Source organism: Amblyomma mixtum, chromosome 3, assembly GCF_055824585.1.
Source record: "Amblyomma mixtum isolate Tamu chromosome 3, ASM5582458v1, whole genome shotgun sequence".
NCBI lineage: Eukaryota > Metazoa > Arthropoda > Arachnida > Ixodida > Ixodidae > Amblyomma > Amblyomma mixtum.
In genome coordinates this window covers 41,467,743-41,488,369 of record NC_143014.1, presented here as the reverse complement: position 1 = coordinate 41,488,369, position 20,627 = coordinate 41,467,743, and the positions used below count along the sequence as shown (strand labels likewise).

At 44.7% G+C, this 20,627-nt stretch overlaps 2 protein-coding genes across 3 annotated transcripts; both read left to right on the top strand.

The window, feature by feature from the left end:
- The first annotated feature begins 21 nt into the window (after positions 1–21).
- Sld5 (DNA replication complex GINS protein Sld5) lies at positions 22–11,214 on the top strand. Its single transcript, XM_089578842.1, has 7 exons — positions 22–260; positions 475–621; positions 711–764; positions 830–927; positions 3,836–3,924; positions 6,645–6,735; positions 11,058–11,214. The coding sequence occupies exons 1-7, from the start codon at positions 153–155 to the stop codon at positions 11,155–11,157; spliced, it is 687 nt and encodes a 228-aa protein (XP_089434968.1). The 5' UTR covers positions 22–152; the 3' UTR covers positions 11,158–11,214.
- Positions 11,215–16,139: 4,925 nt separating this feature from the next.
- LOC149349866 (protein phosphatase 1 regulatory subunit 3B-B-like) lies at positions 16,140–19,419 on the top strand. Of its 2 annotated transcripts, none has more exons than XM_089578840.1 (2): positions 16,140–16,331; positions 17,533–19,419. In XM_089578840.1, the coding sequence occupies exon 2, from the start codon at positions 17,550–17,552 to the stop codon at positions 18,432–18,434; it is 885 nt and encodes a 294-aa protein (XP_089434966.1). In that variant the 5' UTR covers positions 16,140–16,331; positions 17,533–17,549; the 3' UTR covers positions 18,435–19,419. The 2 variants fall into 2 exon arrangements, with proteins under 2 accessions (XP_089434966.1, XP_089434964.1); XM_089578838.1 differs by lacking the exon at positions 16,140–16,331 and adding an exon at positions 16,446–16,820.
- The last annotated feature ends 1,208 nt before the right edge of the window (positions 19,420–20,627 follow it).

The window sequence follows — 20,627 nt, the reverse complement described above, 5'->3', positions numbered from 1 at the left end:
GATAGGCAAAGGAGTGCTGTAGTCGAGAGTACCCTACCGTCATGCTGCGCGAGAAGGCTGAAGGCGGCAAAGTGTTTTAGCGCGGTTTTTGTGGCGTGCGTGGAAAGTGCCGTGGTCAAGAAGCGTGATACTGCGTGGTCCAATTTTTGTCAATGGATAGTGAGCCGGATGTTGAAGGTATCGCAAATAAGTATGGCTATGTAGAAAGCCACGAAGAGGAGTGCACGTCAGCAGAACAACTCGTACAGAAACTGGAAGAGGTGGGAACACTTGAAATTTTCGATGTGCATTGAGTTTCTCTTGCTTCAGCTTATTTTAGCAACATTTTGTACGCGGCTTTTTGTCATTCATCACATATATGTACCCTGATCTGACCGCAAGCCTGCACGTATTACCTTGCTCACTCAGCGACTTCTGTAAAATTTGACCTGTACCGTTGCGAAATAGTTCGTTTTTCTTCTTTCCGTCTTGCAGGCATGGTTGAATGAGTCTTTTTCTCCCGAGTTGTTGCCTTATCAAAATGATATCGTCGAATGTGTTTTGGACCAGTTGAGATACATGAAAGAAAATCTGCAAGGAATCGGTAAAAACGGCTTCCGAGCTACAATGCACAAAATGGAAGTAAGTAAATTTGGCGAACCATCGTGCACTTTGAACATCGGAACGTGCCGTGTTAGCGTTCCGTTAATCCACTTTTTTATCTCTTTCAGGTTGAGCGGATTCAGTACATTCTTACTAGCTACCTGAAGATACGACTTGGGAAGGTATTGCCACAACGCTTTTCAATACTAAGTGAACATTTGCATATCGGTTTTCTTTTCATTTCAAGATTGAAAAGCATGGCGCTTTCGTCCTGGAACAACAGGAAAGAAACGAAATTGATTCAGATGATTTGCTGTCTTTGGAAGAAAGAAGGTTTGCGCGAGCGTAAGTTGGTTGCATTTTTTTGTTGTTGTTTTGTGCAGGGCACCACATACATGGTGTGTGTAAAGGTTTGAGCTCCTGTTTTTTTTTTTTTTAATTAAAGTTTAACATCAGAAAATGTACTGCGAGCCTCAGAGGAGATCACTTCAGGAACACATTATGCTACCGTTCATGTGATCCAAGCATCGGACACGTCATATACTTACTGGAATCTATCAATTACTAGCTGCTAATTTTAACTGTGTTGAGGCCTGAAGCACGTTCTGTAATTGTTTGCTGCATTGCCTCGTGACTTATGTACTGGAAACTGTGCTGAGTGACACACAAGTCACTCTTGTTTGCATTGGGCAGACCCAACCTCCAACCACCTCTGCCTGAGTTTTTTTCGTTTGTTTACAGTAGGGTTGAAGGACTAAAATATCTTTGTTGATCAAATGTTTAGGGGAATCCCCCAAGGTGGAGTAGAATTGTAATAAGGGAGTAATTACTCTTTGACATCCACCCAAGTGCAGCCATACGGCTACAAAGGAAAGCTATACAGCTTTCTCAGAAACTTCGTAGTTAAGAAAAATTCGTCCTGGTCCGGGAAAGCTGTCTGGGAAGCTGTCCGGGAAAATTCGTCCTGGTCAAAGGAAAGCTGTATAGCTTTCCTTTGTAGCCGTATGGCTGCGCTCAGGTGGATGTCAATGAGTAATTACTCCCTTATTAAAATATCTTTGGTAACAGGGGTCATCAAATATCCTTTCTGCACATGCAACTACTTTTGCAAAATGACTGCAAGGTGTCAAACTTTGTTTGTTTTATGCCGAAGCTCTTAAACCCAAGCTTGCTGCGACTGTTGGGCCCATCAAATTCTCTGGTGTTCTCTTCAAGACTTGAAAAAGCCATCTAGTTTATTGCATTATTAAATATTTTACAGACATCTTCATATGTACTACACATAGCCTATCTCGCTTTTCCATGGTTGACCTGAAAATACTGCCAAGGTGCTGGACCACCGTGCGAAAAAGTAACATAATAGAGTTATATGTCACAGAAGACAGCTATTGCAAAGTATAATGGCTAAATATAGTTACACCCTCTGAATTGTAGTTTACAGTTCTCAACACACAGTTCTTACATGTTGAGCCTTGCGCAGAACCTTAAATTTTAAGGTGCTCCACAAAATGATTGTACAACTCTCGGTAGAGAAATAAGTTTGGCATCACTGTGCTACAGAAGCAAGGGTGTGAGGAGCGAGCGTCGAGAGATGTAGAGCTTGCTCACTGCTCAGCATCTAGCTGGTCTGGGTCATTTCACTGAGATCTGAACTGAACACTTCTTGTTCTGCAGATAGTGTGGTTGGTTTACTTAACTCTGAGGTCATTTTTAATCTCAGGTTGATTCTGATTTTCAGTTTGCGCATGCACCATGTATGCACATGCACCAGACACGCCATGACGGAGGACACACTCAGGCGCAAACTTCAACTGGATTTTAGTGTAATGGCAAGACATATATATGCTTTTACAATCAGGACGACCAAACAGACATGACAAATACAACTGCAATGCCACACTTGCTGAAAACCAAATGCTACCCTGTAATGCCATTTCCCCATCCAGGAATTTCAATTCTTTATCTAGTAAAGCCACTCATGATGCACTCACGCAACGAAGGCCTTATCTAAGAATTTCCCTCCCTACAATCTGCCAGGTCAGCTAATTCCTGTGGGGGTACAAAATGTGGCAATTATTAAAGATAGGACTGCATCCTTTGCACGACCAACAATGCTCTGCCATGTGTCCATCACTGGCTTGCGATGATGTTCGGCCAGATGTTCATTTACCTGTCAGCCAGTTTGGCCGATATAGTATTTCTCACGTGACAGTGATACTAGATACACTGCGCCTTCTTTGCAGTCCACAAACTTCTTTTGATGCTTTATTGTGCATCTTACAATTTTATGTTTTATTAGGCACTCTTTCTGCATAGTCTGTATGCTATGTCAGCCAGTCTAGCCGATGCGTCAATGAGCGTCTGGCCGAACATTACTGCAAGGTAGGGCTAGACAGTGATGGCCATGTTGCAGAGCATTGTCGCTCGTGCAAAGCATGCATTCCTATGTTTAATAATTGCCGGATTTTGTACTCCCATAGGAATCGGCTACCCAGGGGACTGTCGAGGTGAGGGAAATTCTTAGATATGGCCCTGGTTGCATGAATGCTCCGTCAGTAGTTTTACTGGATAAAGAATTAAAGTTCTTCAGAGGGGGATCGGTGTGACAGGGTAGGGTTTGGTTTTTGGTGGGTATGGTATTGCAGTTGTATTTGATATGTCTGTCTGATCATCCTGATTGTGAAAGCTTATGTATTTCTTGAAGTCACTGCAAAATCCAGTCGAAGTTTGCGCCTGTGTGTGTGTCGCCTTTCTTGTCTTCTCTTGTGTGTGCGCAAATATTTCCAAGTGCATAAAGAACCAACTCACCCAAAACATAAAGCTTCTGCAGACTTTGTAAGGATGATGGGGATGGTTGAGAATGTGCAGTTAGCAGTCCAGGTTTTTGGCATCTTTTCGTGAGCATTGCTAGGAACTATAAACTTTGAACCGTCATAGGCAGAGTTCAAAGAATTTGTTTGACGTGACTTGGGCATCATGCTTTTCAAGCATTAGCGCTGTGTATGTTCTTCCTGTCAAATTTTTGCTTCAGCCCTCTTTTGACGTAAGATTTCAAGGCTTTAGAAAAGGAAACTGTCTTAAATCTTATCTTCTCCACTACCTTGAATCTCTCCTTTCCAAAAGTTGTAGAATCAAACCAGTCAAAGTGTCAAGAGAAAAGCTCAGGTTGTGAAGCAATGCTGCACATAGCCGGGCTTGGTTGTTGAAGCATGCCGCAAAGGCCCCCCCCCCCCCCCCCCTTTTTTTTTTTCAGGTATGTTGCTAGCATTGAGGACTACCTTCATGATGTGGCCTTGGTTCATATGCCTTTCAACCAACAGGATTTCAGCATGGCATCTGTGGGTAAGTTGAATCAGTAACGCATGAGTATATATGCATGCATGGATATTCTGAAGCAACAGCTATGTTTGAAGGAGTGTAGACATCAAATTTTCGCCTCCATGTATCACGCCGTGGTATTCCCCGATGGCCGCTAAATAATTTACAATTGAATTTCTTCTTGCTGTTTCAGTTTCAACACCGAACGATGGCTGTGACGTGTTAGGTACCATGAAAAGGACCATGAAGCAGTATTTACTAAGGTTAAAAAATGTGCATGGGGCGTCAGAAACTTAGGTGGGCGGATGAGATTAAGAAGTTTGCTGGGATACGGTGGCCACAGCTGGCAAAGGACAGGGTTAATTGGAGAGACATGAAAGAGGCCTTTGCCCTGCAGTGGGCATAGTCAGGCTGATGATGATGAAAAAAGTGCAGGAGCAAATCGGTATTTTGTCACTTGTCACTGCATTGCAAAAATATTTAATGCAGCTTCGTTAACACTGAAGATATTGGAGATTAAAAAGATGCTCCTGCTCCTCTTTCCCCTCAACACATGCACGCTGATGCACCTAAAAAAATTACAAAAACAGGTTGGTACTGTGCCCCACCCTGCCCATGTCACTTAGGCACATCCAATGAGGAGGCTTGCCAAGATTTTTCACTCGGTGTCGGAGGGGGTGGGTCGACTAAGAACACGTGGTAAGGGGTCATCCTGATCCATTGCGAGCTACAATTTTTAAAAATTATTTATAAATTATAGGGTGTACGCAGAGCTTTTAAATTTTATTCGAATACTCACAAATACCACTTCTACAGATTTCTTCCATTAGAATATGACCACCTAAATAATTCCACGATTCCTTTAAGCTGCTCTGCTTCTGTGACTGCAATGACAACAAACAACATATCAGCGGTTATGTTGCAGTTTTTTCATGCCTCATGTGACCTAAACACACCGTACACGTCACATTCACCGTTCGGTTGATGAAAATGAAACAGCAGGGTGCATGTCATGTGTGAGAAGAGTGCTGATGCCATGTTGTGTTCGTACTGCGGCAGGGGACATAATGGCACACCCCACAGGGGCATATGCAACATGCAGGTGACTGTGAGTTGCAACACCACGGCTTCCCGAGCACATATAGGCTCGGCCCACCCATGTCTAGCGGTGCATAGCATTTGGCTGTGTCCAGGGGAAGGGGGATCCTGGTGGTTGCGCCGACACGAAGTGCTTGGACCTTTAAGGCCTCTTGACAGAGGCAACACACCACTTTGTCCCCGCTTCCCGTTGACAGCACTCTGGCGCTGACCCAACCGGGGAAATCAGCAGTTGCCTTTTCCTATCCTCCCCCTTATCTTTAACTTTCCTGTCCTTTTCTCACAACTCTCCTGTCTCCTGCTTTCATCTTGATTTTTCCTTTTTATAGATCTTCTATAGATATTTTTATAGACCTCAGTTTATTCTACACAGAACATTGTACCATTGCATAATTCACTCATTATCGCCACGTCAAAGTAGTTGCGGAGTAATAAATAATACGCTAATTCAAAAATGTCTGAACATCACTGCGTAAATAATTTATCAAGTAATACATTGAAACAAGCCTCGTAAAAATCCATTAGGCCTTTGTCATGCGACGTCTTCTGTGAGCAGGGCAGTCGTTTAAAAAAAAAACACTTTTGAGGAAAGAGGCATTGAAGTTGCAGGATTGCAGTCGTTGAGGCAACTTACTGCCGTGCTATTGTTGTTTGGGTAAAAATTGGGGCTAAGTTGAAAATTTTTCGGTTTGAAGTATTTTTATCATTAAATGCTATGGATGCTAAGGTAATGAGAAAGCTACTTACTTATGGGTGAGTTATAAATATGAATTCTGTGATATTCGAAAGTTGAGAAGAACATTTCTAAAGTGTTTCCCTTGTTGGGTGGTTTCCAGCCAAGGGACCTCATGCAATCCTGAAGACAATGAGAACAAATTGAAGTTGACATCTATCGATAGACCACCGACCACACTCTAATGCCAGAGGCTACTTTCACTGAAAATGGAACTTTCATGAGGTAGAAAAGAAGAAAAAAAATTAAATACAGGTGTCGCCGCTACCTACCATTTTCACAATCAAACTGTGCTGATGTCAGGACCGATTTTCATGTGTACATATCTGAGGCTATCCTGCACTGCCCCTTATTTCCAAACTGTGATCACGGAGTCCTTTTCAGTCTTGACATTGCAAGTTTGAATCAAGTGGCAATCCAAGTTTTCAACAATAAATGCCTCTTTTGCTGCCGAACAAATGTGAACGTAGTCACAGAGACCCAGAAAATTGATTTTGTACTACAAATGCAAATGAAAATTGTATGGAGTTGTTCTTAGTACCTCGTTAACAGCATTGTCCCAGATCAATCAAACTTCTTGTTCAGGGTACTTCATAACTCTTGTCTTACCTGAACACTGCTTGGCAGTGTTTCCTTTGTGTAGTTATATTGTTATAGGGGTAAAATAGCTCCTGCTTAACTGCAGCGGTCAGCATTAAATACCCCAATGGCTTATCTGGCTCTTCACAAGCTATACAATCGGATAAACAAACAGAGTTGCATCTTTGTTGGAGCCCATCTGCTGTGATGTAACTGAACTTGAAAAACAGGAATTTGGATGTGGGTTCTTCTGCTGTGCTTGTCGGCTGCCATTTCTTTTTCTTTTATACCCTTCAATATGTTCAGCCAGTGATGTACTCAATTTTTTGTGTAGATGCAGGCCCCGACTTGGATGAGTACGTCTTTCTCAAGGTGAAAAGGCAAACACTTGGTGTTCTAGTAGATGAAGAAACATCACAGAGCAGGTGAGTGTTCTTCAATTTACGCAGTGGCACGGGCCACATAACTATGATTGATGCTTGAAATGAAAAGGCATTTTGGAACAGCTTGGTGGGGTGGATATGTAATGGTAAGGAATGATGCAGTGGAAGGGCGAGAAGGGTGCAGTGTGCCTGTCGCTGAGCAGAAAAGAGTGGTGAGTCTGTCAGTACTGTGTGCTAAAAGGATTCAGCTCGAGAATGCAGGAAAGGAACGTACATAAGGGGGCGGGGGAGGACGAGCAGATGACCTTAGAATGTGAAACACATGACGGAAGCCGACAGTCACTAAAACCAGCGAGCATAGGGGGGTGTTTTTTTTATTCTTAATCATTTGTGGTGCTCAATGGGAGATTAATTATTTATAATAATTACTGTATTAATCTCCCATTGAACACCACAATTATTTTTAAAAAACACCCTCTGTGCTTCTTGGCTTTGGTGACTGTTGGCTTTCGTCATGTCATAACGAGCCCCTCCTTTTCCTTCCCTTGTCTGCTCTTAGAATGTTAAGTTATACAAGTCACCTTGCAGGCTCTGATTTTAATCGTGATCTCTGATCAGCAGCTTAGCAGCATAAAAGGTAAAAAGGGAAAGTTTTGATTTACTGGGGTAGTTTTGTTTCCTTTTTCTTCATACATTCTCTGCCTGAAGGGCTATTTTTAAAACAGCATAATTATTTGCAATACACGAAGCAAGCTGTTTTCTAATATGTTCCAGTGCTTGCAGTGCTTTTGCATCCATTTGCTCCTGTTAATTGTATTCGGTGTATCACCTGAGATGCTTATTTAGTGCATTCAAGAAGTCTGTGCACTGCATGACTTTTTTTTATTTTTGCTTTATGTGCGTACTTTTAGTTAAGTGCATATTTACATTTGGGCGTGGTTGCACTGAACGGCGGCCGGCCGGCCGAACACCTAGCGTCAAGCAACGTGCGGTAGCGTCCAGCTTCTTTGGCAACACAATAGTTTGTCTGTTTTTGTTTCTGCCAGTGAAATTTCGCCGCTCGGCTCATACTAGATGATGCTGTGATCGCAGGTCCTGTTGAAGCTGCATCATTGCTATTTTATGTGGCTGGTGGCTTCCAATGCATTTCCAGTGTTGTGTTCTCACCTATGTATGTTACACCAAAGCCCGAACTAATAAATCTCTGCACGGTCTCTGCACCAAAAGCTACAGTGAAGCTAAGCACTTAAGGTCATCCTACTATTGTGAAAACTAGTGGCGTGTGAAAATTTGATTCGAGGAATGGATCTCTGAAAATTTTCGAATACTATTACTCATGTTCAGCGGAACATTCAATACATCAAGCGGCACGCCACGCCCGTGGAGGTGGCACTTCTAGCGGCGCTCTTTCATCACTTTTCGTGTGTGGAGGCACATCGGCTGCACGGCCTTGGGCACCTGCTGGCAGCTGTAGGGCCATGAAACCACATGATAACATGAACGTGGGGTGGGCTTGAGGATGGTCTTTGATCTCTTCTACTCATTTTTACGCCTTGCAACTAGAAACTGGACTTACCAGTTTTTATTTCTTGAAAAATTGATGCACTTTTTTCGGCTTTTATTTCAGGACACAGGTTTTGGTTTTTTTTTGGTTTTTTTTTTCGGTGAATATTATTTTCAGTGAATGAAATGCTGACTTTTTTCATGGATTTAATGTAGCAATTATGTGCAGTCAAAAGTGACCTAAGCCCGTATCAGTATTTTTGTCATCCTGTACAATTTGTTTACCATTAGCGTACAAATGGTACAAATTAGCATACAAATGGTAGTACTTGGAGCCGTGCTTGTATAAGAAATTGCTACTGTCATCAAAAGAGTAACTCAAATTGCATGAGATAGCCAGAACACAAAACGGAGGTGGAAGTTTGCTTCTATGAACGAGGTTGACATGTTTTCAGTGGGCTGTCCCCCTGGGTTGAGCACGAGGGTGGGGCATCACGTGGTCGCGTGTTGATGGCAGTGATGGAACTTCCGCCGACTCATCATGATAGCCAAATCTTTCTCATGACGCCCATACGTGGTTTCGTGTCAGTGTCGTACATGCAGTTGATTAACCTACTTGGCCGACTGACTGATCTAAGCAGACGATAGCAAACAAACAGTGCTTAGCTAAAAGGCGGTGAGGAGTTGCTGCTTCCCGGTGTGCAGAGGCGTGTAAGCTAGCGGAGCAATACCTCAAGTTGTGCAACCATGCTGCTTGTCCAACCGTACTATTGTTGCGTCATGCCCCTGCCTTCCGTACTTAGTTTATTTTCAAATTTGACTGAGTGTCATTTACACTCAACAACCAGCTAGCTATGCCTTGCATGCAAAGAATGCTGGCCTTTTTTGGTTAAAACTGAATTTCTAAAACTGAATTCAGCATACTTTTATTATTATTGTTTTTTTTTTCTGGTTTAAACCAAAAAGTCTAACACGTACTTATAACGATCATGCCTTGAAGCACCCTCACCCAGTGCTCTTTGGGGCCTGTGAGGTACAAATAAATAAATAAGTAGCAGATAGTTAAAGCCTAGCGGGGGCTCTCGTTTGGTGTTGTTCGGTGCCAAAAGCATTGTGGAAACAAACTATACCTTTATTTTAATGATATGCTATTTATAGAACAGAATGAGACATCTTATGGGCATTTGATAACTGGAACTCTGAAAAATTGGGACATTTCTTGTGGCCCTAAAGTCCAAAATAATTAGATTTTACTACCCATCGTGCTAATTCTAGTTACTAGTCATGTGTCAATTGCCCGAGCGGTCGATATTTCCGGAGCCCTTCACTATGGCGTCCCCCGCAGCCTGAGTTGCTTTGGGATGTTAAGACCCCATAAACCATCATGCATTTCATTTTGTCACTCATTTTGCATGGACGCATTGCAGGGTGTGTACTGTATACAGTCTAACAAATCAATTACATTTCTGTGCATGTTATTTTGTGCGTATGTGTGTGCAGTGCTGAGTCAGTCCAGTTTTGCGTAATTTGAGTTGCAAAGACCATAGTGTGCTGTGAAAGGAGGACAGCTAATCATCGCTTGCCGTTTTTTTTTTTCTTCATGTTGAACAGATACTCAATTTGATATTCAAAGGCATTTGCTCTTCATATCCATGTTCAATTTGTATTCAAAGTTTTCACTATTTGCACAACCCCACTAAAAATGTAATCACAATCGAGATCCAAGCTGGCATGCTGCATAACAAAGTAGACAAATTTTGGATCATCATTGCCTTGTACGAGCAACCATAGAATTCAGAGGTGCCAGTTGCCTTTGCCTAGTTACTGCAGACGCCTGCACTGGTAGACTTTTTCATTTGTCCGACATTGTGGTGCTTGCAGTGCAGATGTGAAAAACATGTCATCTGAGAAACCTAAATATTTGACTCTTTTGGCGTTTTTAATGCCTCTCTAGTTTTGGTTAAAAGTTACCTTCAAATAAACCTTGTTTGCATTTTGTAACACTGGTGGACCTTTTCCATATTTAGTATAAGATGTAATGTGTGGTGAAATGTCTTTCTGGAGATTTTAGTTGGCTCTAATTTTTCGTGCAGCCTTATGAGGTACATTTTCTGTTGTTCACCATTCTAAATCAAGTTCATTAGAACATGAAGGTAGGCTAATTAGTTTTCCATGTCCTACAGAAGTTAGCACAAAAAAAAACGGGATAACCGAAGAGACAACACAAGCAATGTTATAGTCAGATACAATTAAAGAACAAAGCGGCAAGTGTCCTTCAAAGGAGTCCCTCTAGTCAGTGGTGTTGTCTGATTTTCGTGACATTGCAGTTAATCTGGGGTTGATCCCCTGTAACGCTAGCATGACAGGATTAGCACTTGTTAGTATAGTATAGAGTACGCTATGACGCCACCATGTACCCACCAGTGGTACATTGGGTGCAAGCTTTCCCCTGGTCTGGTTCTCTGCTTATTCAGGGTGAAATGCTTGGGAAATGGGTATTTGACCCCCACCTTGAGTAAACGAAAATACCTTGCGTCGTGGTACTCTTTGGCCGCAGATGCCCTTGCATCATAAGAATTCATCATCATCAGTTGTTCGCTATGACATTGGCAGTGCGGGCAGGGCAGTTTTTATTTTTTTTTCTTGTTTGCTCACTACCTAACAAACGTTGTTAGTACCGCCCGTGTTGTCTCTTCTGCCGTCCCTTTTTTTTTTTGTACTATGACTTCTGTAAGGTATCTAAATGGAATGTTTGTATTTGGGAAGTGGTTGTAAGGAAAGTTACTGCCATATTTGGTTTGTTTTTTTTTTGTTTTGTTTTGTGTGTTATTGTACCATTGCACCTGTATTTTTTATTTCAGAGATGGTGAAGTCATTGACCTTGATGAAGGATCTCAGCACATAATCCGGTATCGTGTCATTGCCCCCCTTGTTAAAGATGGATCAGTAGTCTTATTCTGACAAGCAGCCCTTCTGTTGCTACCTGGAATAAATGTACAGTGTGTTATTTTAACTTAATCTGTCTCGTTAATTTCCGACGGCTGTATGAATTCAAGATTTGAAGTGGAAATGCAAGGGTGAGCTGACGATAAAATTTTGTAAAAAGGGGAACGGGGTTGGGGGGGGGGGGGGATTCCTAACAGTTGTGTAATAATGTCTGAATGAAAGGAAGAAAGACATCACATGGTGAACATTTTCGATGGCACTCTCTTTGCCACTGAAAGTGGCAATGTAAGTATTTATCTCTGCCACCTTGTTTCAGCTGTAAAGACTTCAAAAAGACTTTTTGGCACATTTTTCACCTACATAGCAAGATATTACCGGCGAAGGTTAATGTTGTTAACTGGTTTTTTTTTCTTCTTGGCATTTCTTGCATACGCATTTGGGAAACACTAGCAAGAAACATGCACACGTTGGTTTCAAGGAACTCCGGGCGAAGGGGGGATCTTGGACTTGCTAATACCATTCCACTGTAACTACACACCAGCTTAGGGCTCGAATGTGCACTCTTCGAGCACTTCATTCTACTGGCTGCTGAACAAAACGCGCTTATCCCCCGTGGTCATTAAAAAACAAAATGACAGAATTTTTGCCTAAATTCTATAAACGTACAGAAGCAGAACTGCATGAATGATAATGACGACAAAGACAGAGAATTTTGTGTGTTCACGCTGCAGATGGAAGTTGAAAATGATGACATGCAATGCACAGCGTGAGAGTGTAATGCTAGGCAGGTTTGGCTGCGGCGATAGTCTAGTGCGCTTGCATGGTGGTCAGCGAAGCTGATCTGTTCGCACTGCCGTGGGTTCAGGTGCCAGTCACTGGTATTTCTTTGATTTCTTTTTATTTGCTTCTTTCACTTGGCACAAACTCAAAAATCCCAAGATCTTTCTCAGGGTTTACTTATCGCAATTGTGCTTTCGCACTAAAACCTGCGGGGAAGCATCAGGCTGATGACAGAAGAACTGAGCAACAAGGAAACAACGCTCGTTTATATTGTGTTAAGGTGAAATAAAAAAGCATAACATGTCGTCTGTAAACTTAATAAATAGAATTTGCAAAGTTCTCATTTCTTTCTCATTTGCTTATGAATACACTGGCTGTTGCAACCTAAAGGCTCGCCTTACAATGCTTTTTTTGGTTAAACCGCTAGCTTATTCAGCTAAACTTTGACACAGAGATGGCATACAACAGACTTTTTGTTTGTCTACTGTGTTTGGATTATACTTGTCTTAAGATGTGGTGCAGTTACTAAATTGAGAATCAATTCTCTCATTAGATCAGATTGTCAAAAAAAAACCATTGGAACCAATTGGACATTCCATTTGGTTCCAATTGGATTTCCCAATTGGTTCCAGTAGTGTTTTTGGACACCCAACCAATTGGACCCAACTGGACTAGCCAATTGAACCCGTTAGGCCAGGCAGTTATTTCACCCAGAAAATATTCACAAAATATTTTATGTTCATTCAGAGAGGTAGCTAAATGTGAATAATATGCTCTAGAATCTTGGACAAATATTTCTACAACTGAACATATTATAATATGCAAAAGGAATACTCAAAGCCAGCAGTCTTCTGTAAATAAATAAAGAAATACATAAATGAGGACTGCAGGGAATCAACATTGTTCTACCGAATTGAGATTAACATGTTTTTATGGAAATCAAAGTCAACAGGCACAAATACACCACACGCAAGCAACATTCTGGCACTAGTAGCAAATATGTACATCCAGAGAACATACTTCTGCTCCAACTTATATACTGTGAGGCTCTCATGCTGGGGCCAGTGGCGCTTGCCCACTGAGCGCAGTTATTTAAAGGGGCCCAGAAACACAATCTTAGTTAACTGTTTTGCCTGTTGATTGCATACAGTGAGTTATAATGGTGCTATTAGCGTCGGTAATACCGCGTATATTCCGTTTTTTAATATTTTAATGTCCTCTCAAAAACAACTTCATGGCTCTGATGGTGTCGCCACACAGTGGCGGGTTTTTAGCAGCGGATATGACATCACCTGGCGCGAGCTTGATGATCGGACAAACAGTAAATATACTGCAAATTGTGTGAATAAATAGAGACACATTTTGTCACCTGTCTGCGTTTTATATTAGATCAACAAAAACAACTTCTTTGTCTTAGATAAAAGCTCTGCAAAGCAAGTAAAATAAAAATACACCACCAGGGGCCCTCTGGCATGGAAACGACGCTGCCAGTCTCAGCAAGAACGAGTTACAGAGAGCAGGCAACCATGGAGTACAAACTTCCGCGACGTGCTCTGGCTGGCTGTTTTGATTGGTTGCGCCAGGTGCCGTCATTGGGAGAGCGAAATAAGAGTGGGAAGCCCCGCCAAAATCGAGTTGAGGGCAGCGTTTTGTTTGCTTGTATTTTCAAATTTCTTCACTGAATAACTCCCGTTCCTGTGCATCGATTCCTGTAATTCTTTTTAAGGTATGTCACCACCTTTTTCAAAAAATTTTTAATTTTAACTATAAAATTTTTATTTCACATTCACCTTATAAAGCACCATTTTATATGATATTGAAAAGCAAGAAAGAGTAAAAAAAGCCATGCTGGTATTAATTATTCACAAAAAAATGCCCAAACTTGGTTGTTATGCAAACATTCATAACTAGCGAATGGAGAGCAGGAATTTTAAATTTTTTGGCACAGACTTAGGCAACTAACCATACTGTGCAACCAACTAGGATCTTTGCCATCCGATAATTGGGAAAAAAGATAGCAAAAATGCCAAACAAAAAAAATGTGTCATTTTTGCCTGCATTCCTTGACATAAAAAATGATTATATCAAAACTAACCATTGGATTTAATTTATCCTAGTTCATTGCACAGGCTAATAACAAAGGAAAGAGCGTGCAAAGTTTCATTGAAAAATATCTATTTATTTCGAAGTTATGACTGTTTGCGCAACACGAAAGTGCAAGAAATAAAGTTTTGAGAAAAACAAGATTAAAGTTTTTCAATCCTTGTAGAAACAAGATCATCATGCCCTAGGAAGTTAAAATCCTCCATGTTCATAGCTAGGGCCCTCTTTAGCTGATGTGAGCTCTCTTTTGGCATTTGTTGCAGCCTGTTCTTTTTTGCGGAGATGTTTTGCCCCACCCGTTGATTGACGTTGGGCCTTCACCACATGGTAATGGTCACTGGTGCAACATGCTACGAGAGTGTGGTGCCCAGATTCGATGCCTGCTTCCCTCAAAATATCTGCTCTACTTCTGCTGCCATCATTGAAGGACGAATTCGGTAGCATTCAAAGCGATAGCGCGAAGAAAACAACTGAGACGCTTGTAGCGTCATGTATCAACCTTGCGGAAATTTAAAGCAATGTTTAAAAAACAAAAGAAGCCTTACAAATTGCCTTTGAGTAATCTTTTACATATCAGACTAAAACAAAACAAGACATTTTCAATATACGCCGCTGATTATTGCCGAGTTATCATTTTCTGTTACCAAACCACATTAGTTTCGGTTTCAGAACTGTTCACCACCTGTTCGAAAGTTGGCTATAACTTTTTAACAAAATGAGATACGAACATTATTCTTGCTGCAAAACATTTTTGAATGTTTTGGGATTCCCAAAATATAAAAAAGAAAAAATGTCATTTTTCCAAAAAAAAAACGCTTTTTCAAAGGTGGTGACATACCTTAAGCCAGCATCTGTGTGACAAAGAACCCACCTGAAGTATAGCCGGTATCCCCCCAAGCAGTGTTTCGCAGCCCCTTTAATTTCAGATGCAGTGGTGGTGCAGATGAGTACAATTTAGTAGGTGAAGCTGCTGATAGCTCTTATTATAGGAACCATATTAGTTCTACCTTGTTTGTCAAAAATGCAAACATTCATTGGAAAAATTGGGTGCAGTTGGGTGGTCCAATTGGATGTAATGGGTAAGACCCACCAATGTAATGGGCCCACCAATTGGAAACCCAAATGGTACAATTAGCACCAGTTGGAAACTCAACTAGTCCAATAGGTACCAGTTGGAAATCCAACTGGTTCCAATGTTTTTTTTTTTTTTTTACTGGGAAATAAAGAATTAAGGTTGCTGTCTTCTTATTCAGTTACTAGTGTGGTACTTGAAATTTCTGAATGTTTTTGGCATTTCGTGTGCTACTGCAGAGTTGGCATGTGGTAGCCAGGTACAGCCACGTTTTTGTTTTGTTTTTTTTTTGTTGGGGGGGGGGGAGGCCTCGGCCTTTACATCGGCGGCCTGCCCTCTGGCTGCATGCCTGGTTCTGTCACGTTATCATAGTATTCTGAAGAAAGCAATTTTGGGGGACGAACTGTATTCAACTTGAGCTTATTGAAATTCACACAGATAAGCAAAGTGTCCAGGCTTCTGACTGTCTCTGCCGGCATCTTGATAGTGGCCTGCAAGATCCGGCTTAAAAGGCGTGGTATTAAACTTCAATAAGCAATGGCATTTTGGTGGCGTATGATTGAATGAATTGCTCTGGAAGTAACGTTTGGCATTGCAGATATTGTTTGTTTTTTTCTACTGTTCAGTCCAATCGGTGTATTTTACGGCCGCGGCAGTGTTCGGTGCTCACTCAACCCGAATTTTCTAAAACGTTTTGCTGTTTTTGAGTAGTAACTGATGTCGGATGCCGTAGCCTAGAAAAATGGTAGATGGTTCGTTTATCCGTCCTTGTTTCGGCCTTCCGGGTACGGTGCATGAATGCGATAATACCGTGCGAGGAATAAAGCACGAGCGTACACAAACGCGACGCTGCTCTTGCCGGGTGCTTCAAAACAACGCGCCCCTCCTCGTCATGAAAATCGTCGTAAGGCTTGCAGCGGTAAAAATAGCCAGCCTACTGTGATGGTTGCGTCGTAGCCTCAGAGGTGGCGCCACAAGTACAATGTCGCTGCGTCGCCTCAGCAGGGAGTGCGTAAACTACCGCTGAAGGTCATCTTAGCTCTTCAATACTCTTCGGTGTGTGTGCCAGTGTTCTGTGAATGAGCGCAGGATGCCGTTTGGAACGTTTATTAAGGCGCTGCTTCCTTTCTTTTTTGTTACCCGCAATGCATAGTTGCAGCATCGCGCTGTGGACGCCTAGCTCATGCGGAAGTGCTCGCGTCCGACCCGACCTTTACTGACTGAACTGGCCAGCGTAAGTAGTCACGCGCATTTGCGTAGCGATGTCTCGGTGATAAGCGTGTTTACGGACGCCCATCGTTGCGCAAGTGTGTCGATGCTTTTCATGGGCGCGCCGGGTGCACGTCGGCTGCCTTCGCGCGTGTCGCTCGCCGGCGTGACGCGCGTCGTCGTAACTGGCGGCTTGGCGGCGCCTGTGGTTGGCCCTATTTCGACCGGTCTATCGGCGCTGGATCACTCGCGTCGCCGCGTAGCAGGATTCGCCGGCACTTGCGGCACTGTCTGTATCACTCGCGTCCTATTGGCGGACCGGAGCGCGGCACGTGAACAGTACCTGACGCATTGGAGCGCCTCCGCGCGGCTGCCGGCGACGCCGCAGCGAGTTTTTCTCATGCTGCCAGTCGCCGGCGGCGCAGAGCGCCTCCGTTCGCGCATGAGTCGCGCCGGCTTATATCTAGTGGCCTAGTGACGGTGACATGCCGCGTACTTAGGGAACCAAGTTCGGGTAAGTAGTACTCCCTGACAGCATACACGCGCACCGCTTTCTCCATGTTGTGCAGCACGCGAATATATTCAGCATGTGCAGCTGCTTCGGTGGCCGGCGGTCCTCATCATTTCGGAAGGTTGAGCAGTCTCCTTCCGGGAGGGTTTGGAGCTTCCAGCCGCCTGACATTACTCAGCAGGCTTGCATCATGCCTTGACCGTAGTGGCCGTCATGAGCACAGAGTTGTTTCACGAAAGCTGTTCCGCGTTTCTACCGATTTAGGAGGCAGTATATGAGAGGCGCGCCGCGTATGCAAGGGGCTTCCTGGAGAGACGCGCGCTGCCGGATGAACCGGAGGAGCGGCCTGGAAGGGCTCGACCGACGTCTTCTCGCCCTGGCGACGCTCGAGCCCTTTCTAGGAGCCCATGTAGAGTCTAGGATCAATGGCCTGCATTTACAGTTGCACACCACGCATACTGCGGCGCATCTGCGCGGTAGCTGAAGGCCGAACGTATTGATCGGTGGCAGTATGCCCGCACTGTTGGCCTTGGAGGAATTTCATGGTCAAGGCGTAGAGTTTATGCTGTACTTTACTTTCCGGAGTCTTAGTCTTGAGGAGAGGCACTGTGAACGCGGCTTGCAGCGCTCGAGTTGTCTTCGAGCGCTACACGTCGCCCGACTTGCTGCTGCGCGGTGCGTCTGGTGTCATCTGACTGGTCGTCCCTCTGCCCAGGACACGCGAGCGTCGCCATGCCCATGGACCTGGAACTGGTGTTGTCGGCTAACCCGCCGCTCTTTGTGGGCAGCGAGTGCCGGCTCAGCGTCTGCGCCCTGCAGCAGGGCAACCCGCTCTTCCAGACGTGCTCCGTCAAGCGCAACTACCGACGCGCCTCTACCAATGTGCCGCCCATCAAGCCGTGCATGTCTCCGCGCGACGAACAAGTCCAGAGCGAGCCGACGAGTCCGACGTCGTCGAACCGCATCAAGCGGCGGGTGTCGTTCGCCGACGACCGTGGCTACTCGCTGACCCAGGTGCGTGTCATGAAGGAACCATCCGACAGCCCGCCGCGGTGGACCGACGAGTTTGTGGCCCGGATAACGCGTGACATGCGGCTAGACGCACCCTTATGGGAGACCACCTTCACACAGCCGGCTTCGGACTACCTCGAGTTCCGGCAAACGCTCGACGCCAACCTCGTATCGCTCGAGAACGTCATCGTCAAGAGCGACGAGCTCATAACGGGCACCATCAAGGTGAAGAACGTCACCTTCGAGAAGCAGGTCTTTGTGCGCGCCACCTTCGACGGCTGGAAGACCATGCAAGACTACGCGGCTGAGTACGTGCCCAACGGCCACCTAAGTAACATGTACGACACGTTCTGCTTCTCGATTCCCATCCCATCGTCGGCGTCCGGCAACTTAGGCGTGATTGAGTTCTGCGTTTGCTTCAAGCACGACCAGCAGGAGCACTGGGACAATAACAATGGAAAGAACTACAAGCTGGTGGCGCGAGCCAAAAAGGCTCCCAGCCCGACTGTGGTGCGGCGCTTTACAGATGCCCTCAAGGCAGACGTGGACTCTTGGACAGAGTTTGCCAGTTGGAAGAACCTGGCCTCAGAGGGACCGTACTGGTGACTGAAGGCTTCATTTAGGTTACCTGCTCCCCCTCTTAAAGAACCACCCTCGCTTACTGTGCCGTTTTAATTAGCTCCAACGTGGTAGGTTTAATTCCTTGTTCCTCTAAGCTTGCTACTGAAAGAGCTCTTCGGAAGGTGGACAGTTCAGTTAGGTGACAGCGCTGGTCACACATGCCATGGTTGTGCAAACTGTTAGTGAAGTAGCGGTGTTTGCATTTTGCATGATGGTGCGATATGCACTTATATGAAAATGCCACGGCTTGAGCTTGTCCACGAAATGAGTTTCTAGTCGGAGTTGACATGCGTCTGCAGCTTGGGACTCTTGAAAGCGTCGAGGACTGTTCGTCTAGTCCTTACTCGGAGTGCGCTGTAAATGTGCTGCTTGGAGGGGGCTATTTTTCTACGAGAAGAGCAGACCTGTCTGAGTGTACCTGTCTCGTGTGCCAAGCAACTTGGGGACATTTGGAGTGCTTTACAAGTGGACTCTGGGGCCTATGGTTTGGCTGCATGCCATGCAGAGTTTTGTACATACTCATATTTTTGGGTGCCCTGTTTACACCTCGCCTAGATATTTAGCAATGCCTAGTGAGTTAGGTTCTTCGTGTATATTGCAAACATTGTGCACTGGTTGGCACTTTGGAGGTGTGGCTGCACGCCTAGTGCGAGCCGCTCGATGCTCAGGGCTATTTAAGCCATGATTTAAAGTGAACGCCGCTTCAGGACTGTGAGCGCCGTCTTAGTAATCCCTTGTGTAGTGTATAGGGCTGCGGTGCCTGTATGCGTGATTAGGGTAGATGTCTCAGGACACTTTGTTCTGTCTTTCAGCTGTTGTTGCCAGCCTTTTCTTTGTACATAAGAACTTTGTTGGTTTTTCCTGCTCTCTCGTAACCCGTGCCATGGTATTTTACTCCAGGACATTTTTAGCACGATCGCAACGAATTGTTGAACAATAAACTTGCTTCTGGTGGCGACCGCACTGCTCACTGGCTGTGTTTCTGAGTCGCATTCACCCCCTGTCGTCGACGACGACTTCCATTAGAAACCGCTGTGAGGAGGGCCCCTGTCGGGACGGCGACTCGTCGTTCGGGGCCTCGCTGTTGCCGCGTCATTGGCTACCGCTGGGTTCGCCTTTATTCCTCGCTTATCCGCCATGTGCGCGTCTGAGCGAGCGTCCCAGTTTCGTTCAATCCCACCTCGGGAAGCGCGATAAGCACTTGTGCTGGCACTCGTGAGGGCGGTGATTCGGTCTATTTGTGTGTGACCCTGCGTTTGTCAGTGCGGTGTTGAAACTGAGCCGAAAGCATCCATGAAGCGTACTGCACACTTTATGTATTCTGTGCGGCTCGTTTTGCTCTACCCCTAAAGTTCATGAAAGCCGGTGGGACCTAACCACTGTGTACTTTTGATGAATCGTAATGCCGTTTGTCGTGTGTCCAGTATCGCGGGTGCACTAGTGTGCCTGCGCGATTTCGCTGGATTTAATTGCCAGTGCGCTGGTGGTTAAATTACGCGCCAGTGTGTGCTGACGATACACGACTGCAACTGATCAAGTCTTGAATCGCTGGGGATCGCAGAACGACGCCCTGTATCTATGTGCTGCTCAGCTGCTAAATTCCTTTCGTAATTTGTGCGTGAACTGATATTTTAGCACGAATCCGTGATTTGTTTCCGGCAGAATGTCTGAGCAGCCAGATTATAACGCTCGTGGCATTGGTGAGTTCTTAACGAGTAAAGTTGACCACTGGTAGGGATCTGTCATCGGAAGCTCGCTAGACCTGAATGTGCCAACACGAGTGGGCGGTTGAAAGGATTCGCTGCATCACTCACCGTGATTTACCCTGAACACAAGTGAGGCACAGTGGCAATGTTCCCATCCGTGTAGCAGAAACGTCATACTTTTTTTGTTTGTTTTTTATCGAAAGCAAACTTTCGCTTTGACTGTTAACGCCCGGAAAGGTGCGTTGCGTGAGCTTCTAGCAGACAGCTGCCCAAAAGCCATCACGCGTCCGGCGGGCTGTGATGTTTTGCTCTCAGCTTCTGCCTGTGAGGAGTTACTCACAGGGCAGGTTAAATATTTTGCAATGACGTCGGAGCGAGGGTTAGTAGCAGTTTCTGCGGGAGCACTTTATGCGACTCCGGGAGTTGAGATGCACAAAACACGTTCTCAACAGCTCGTCTTTTTGCCCGTCTC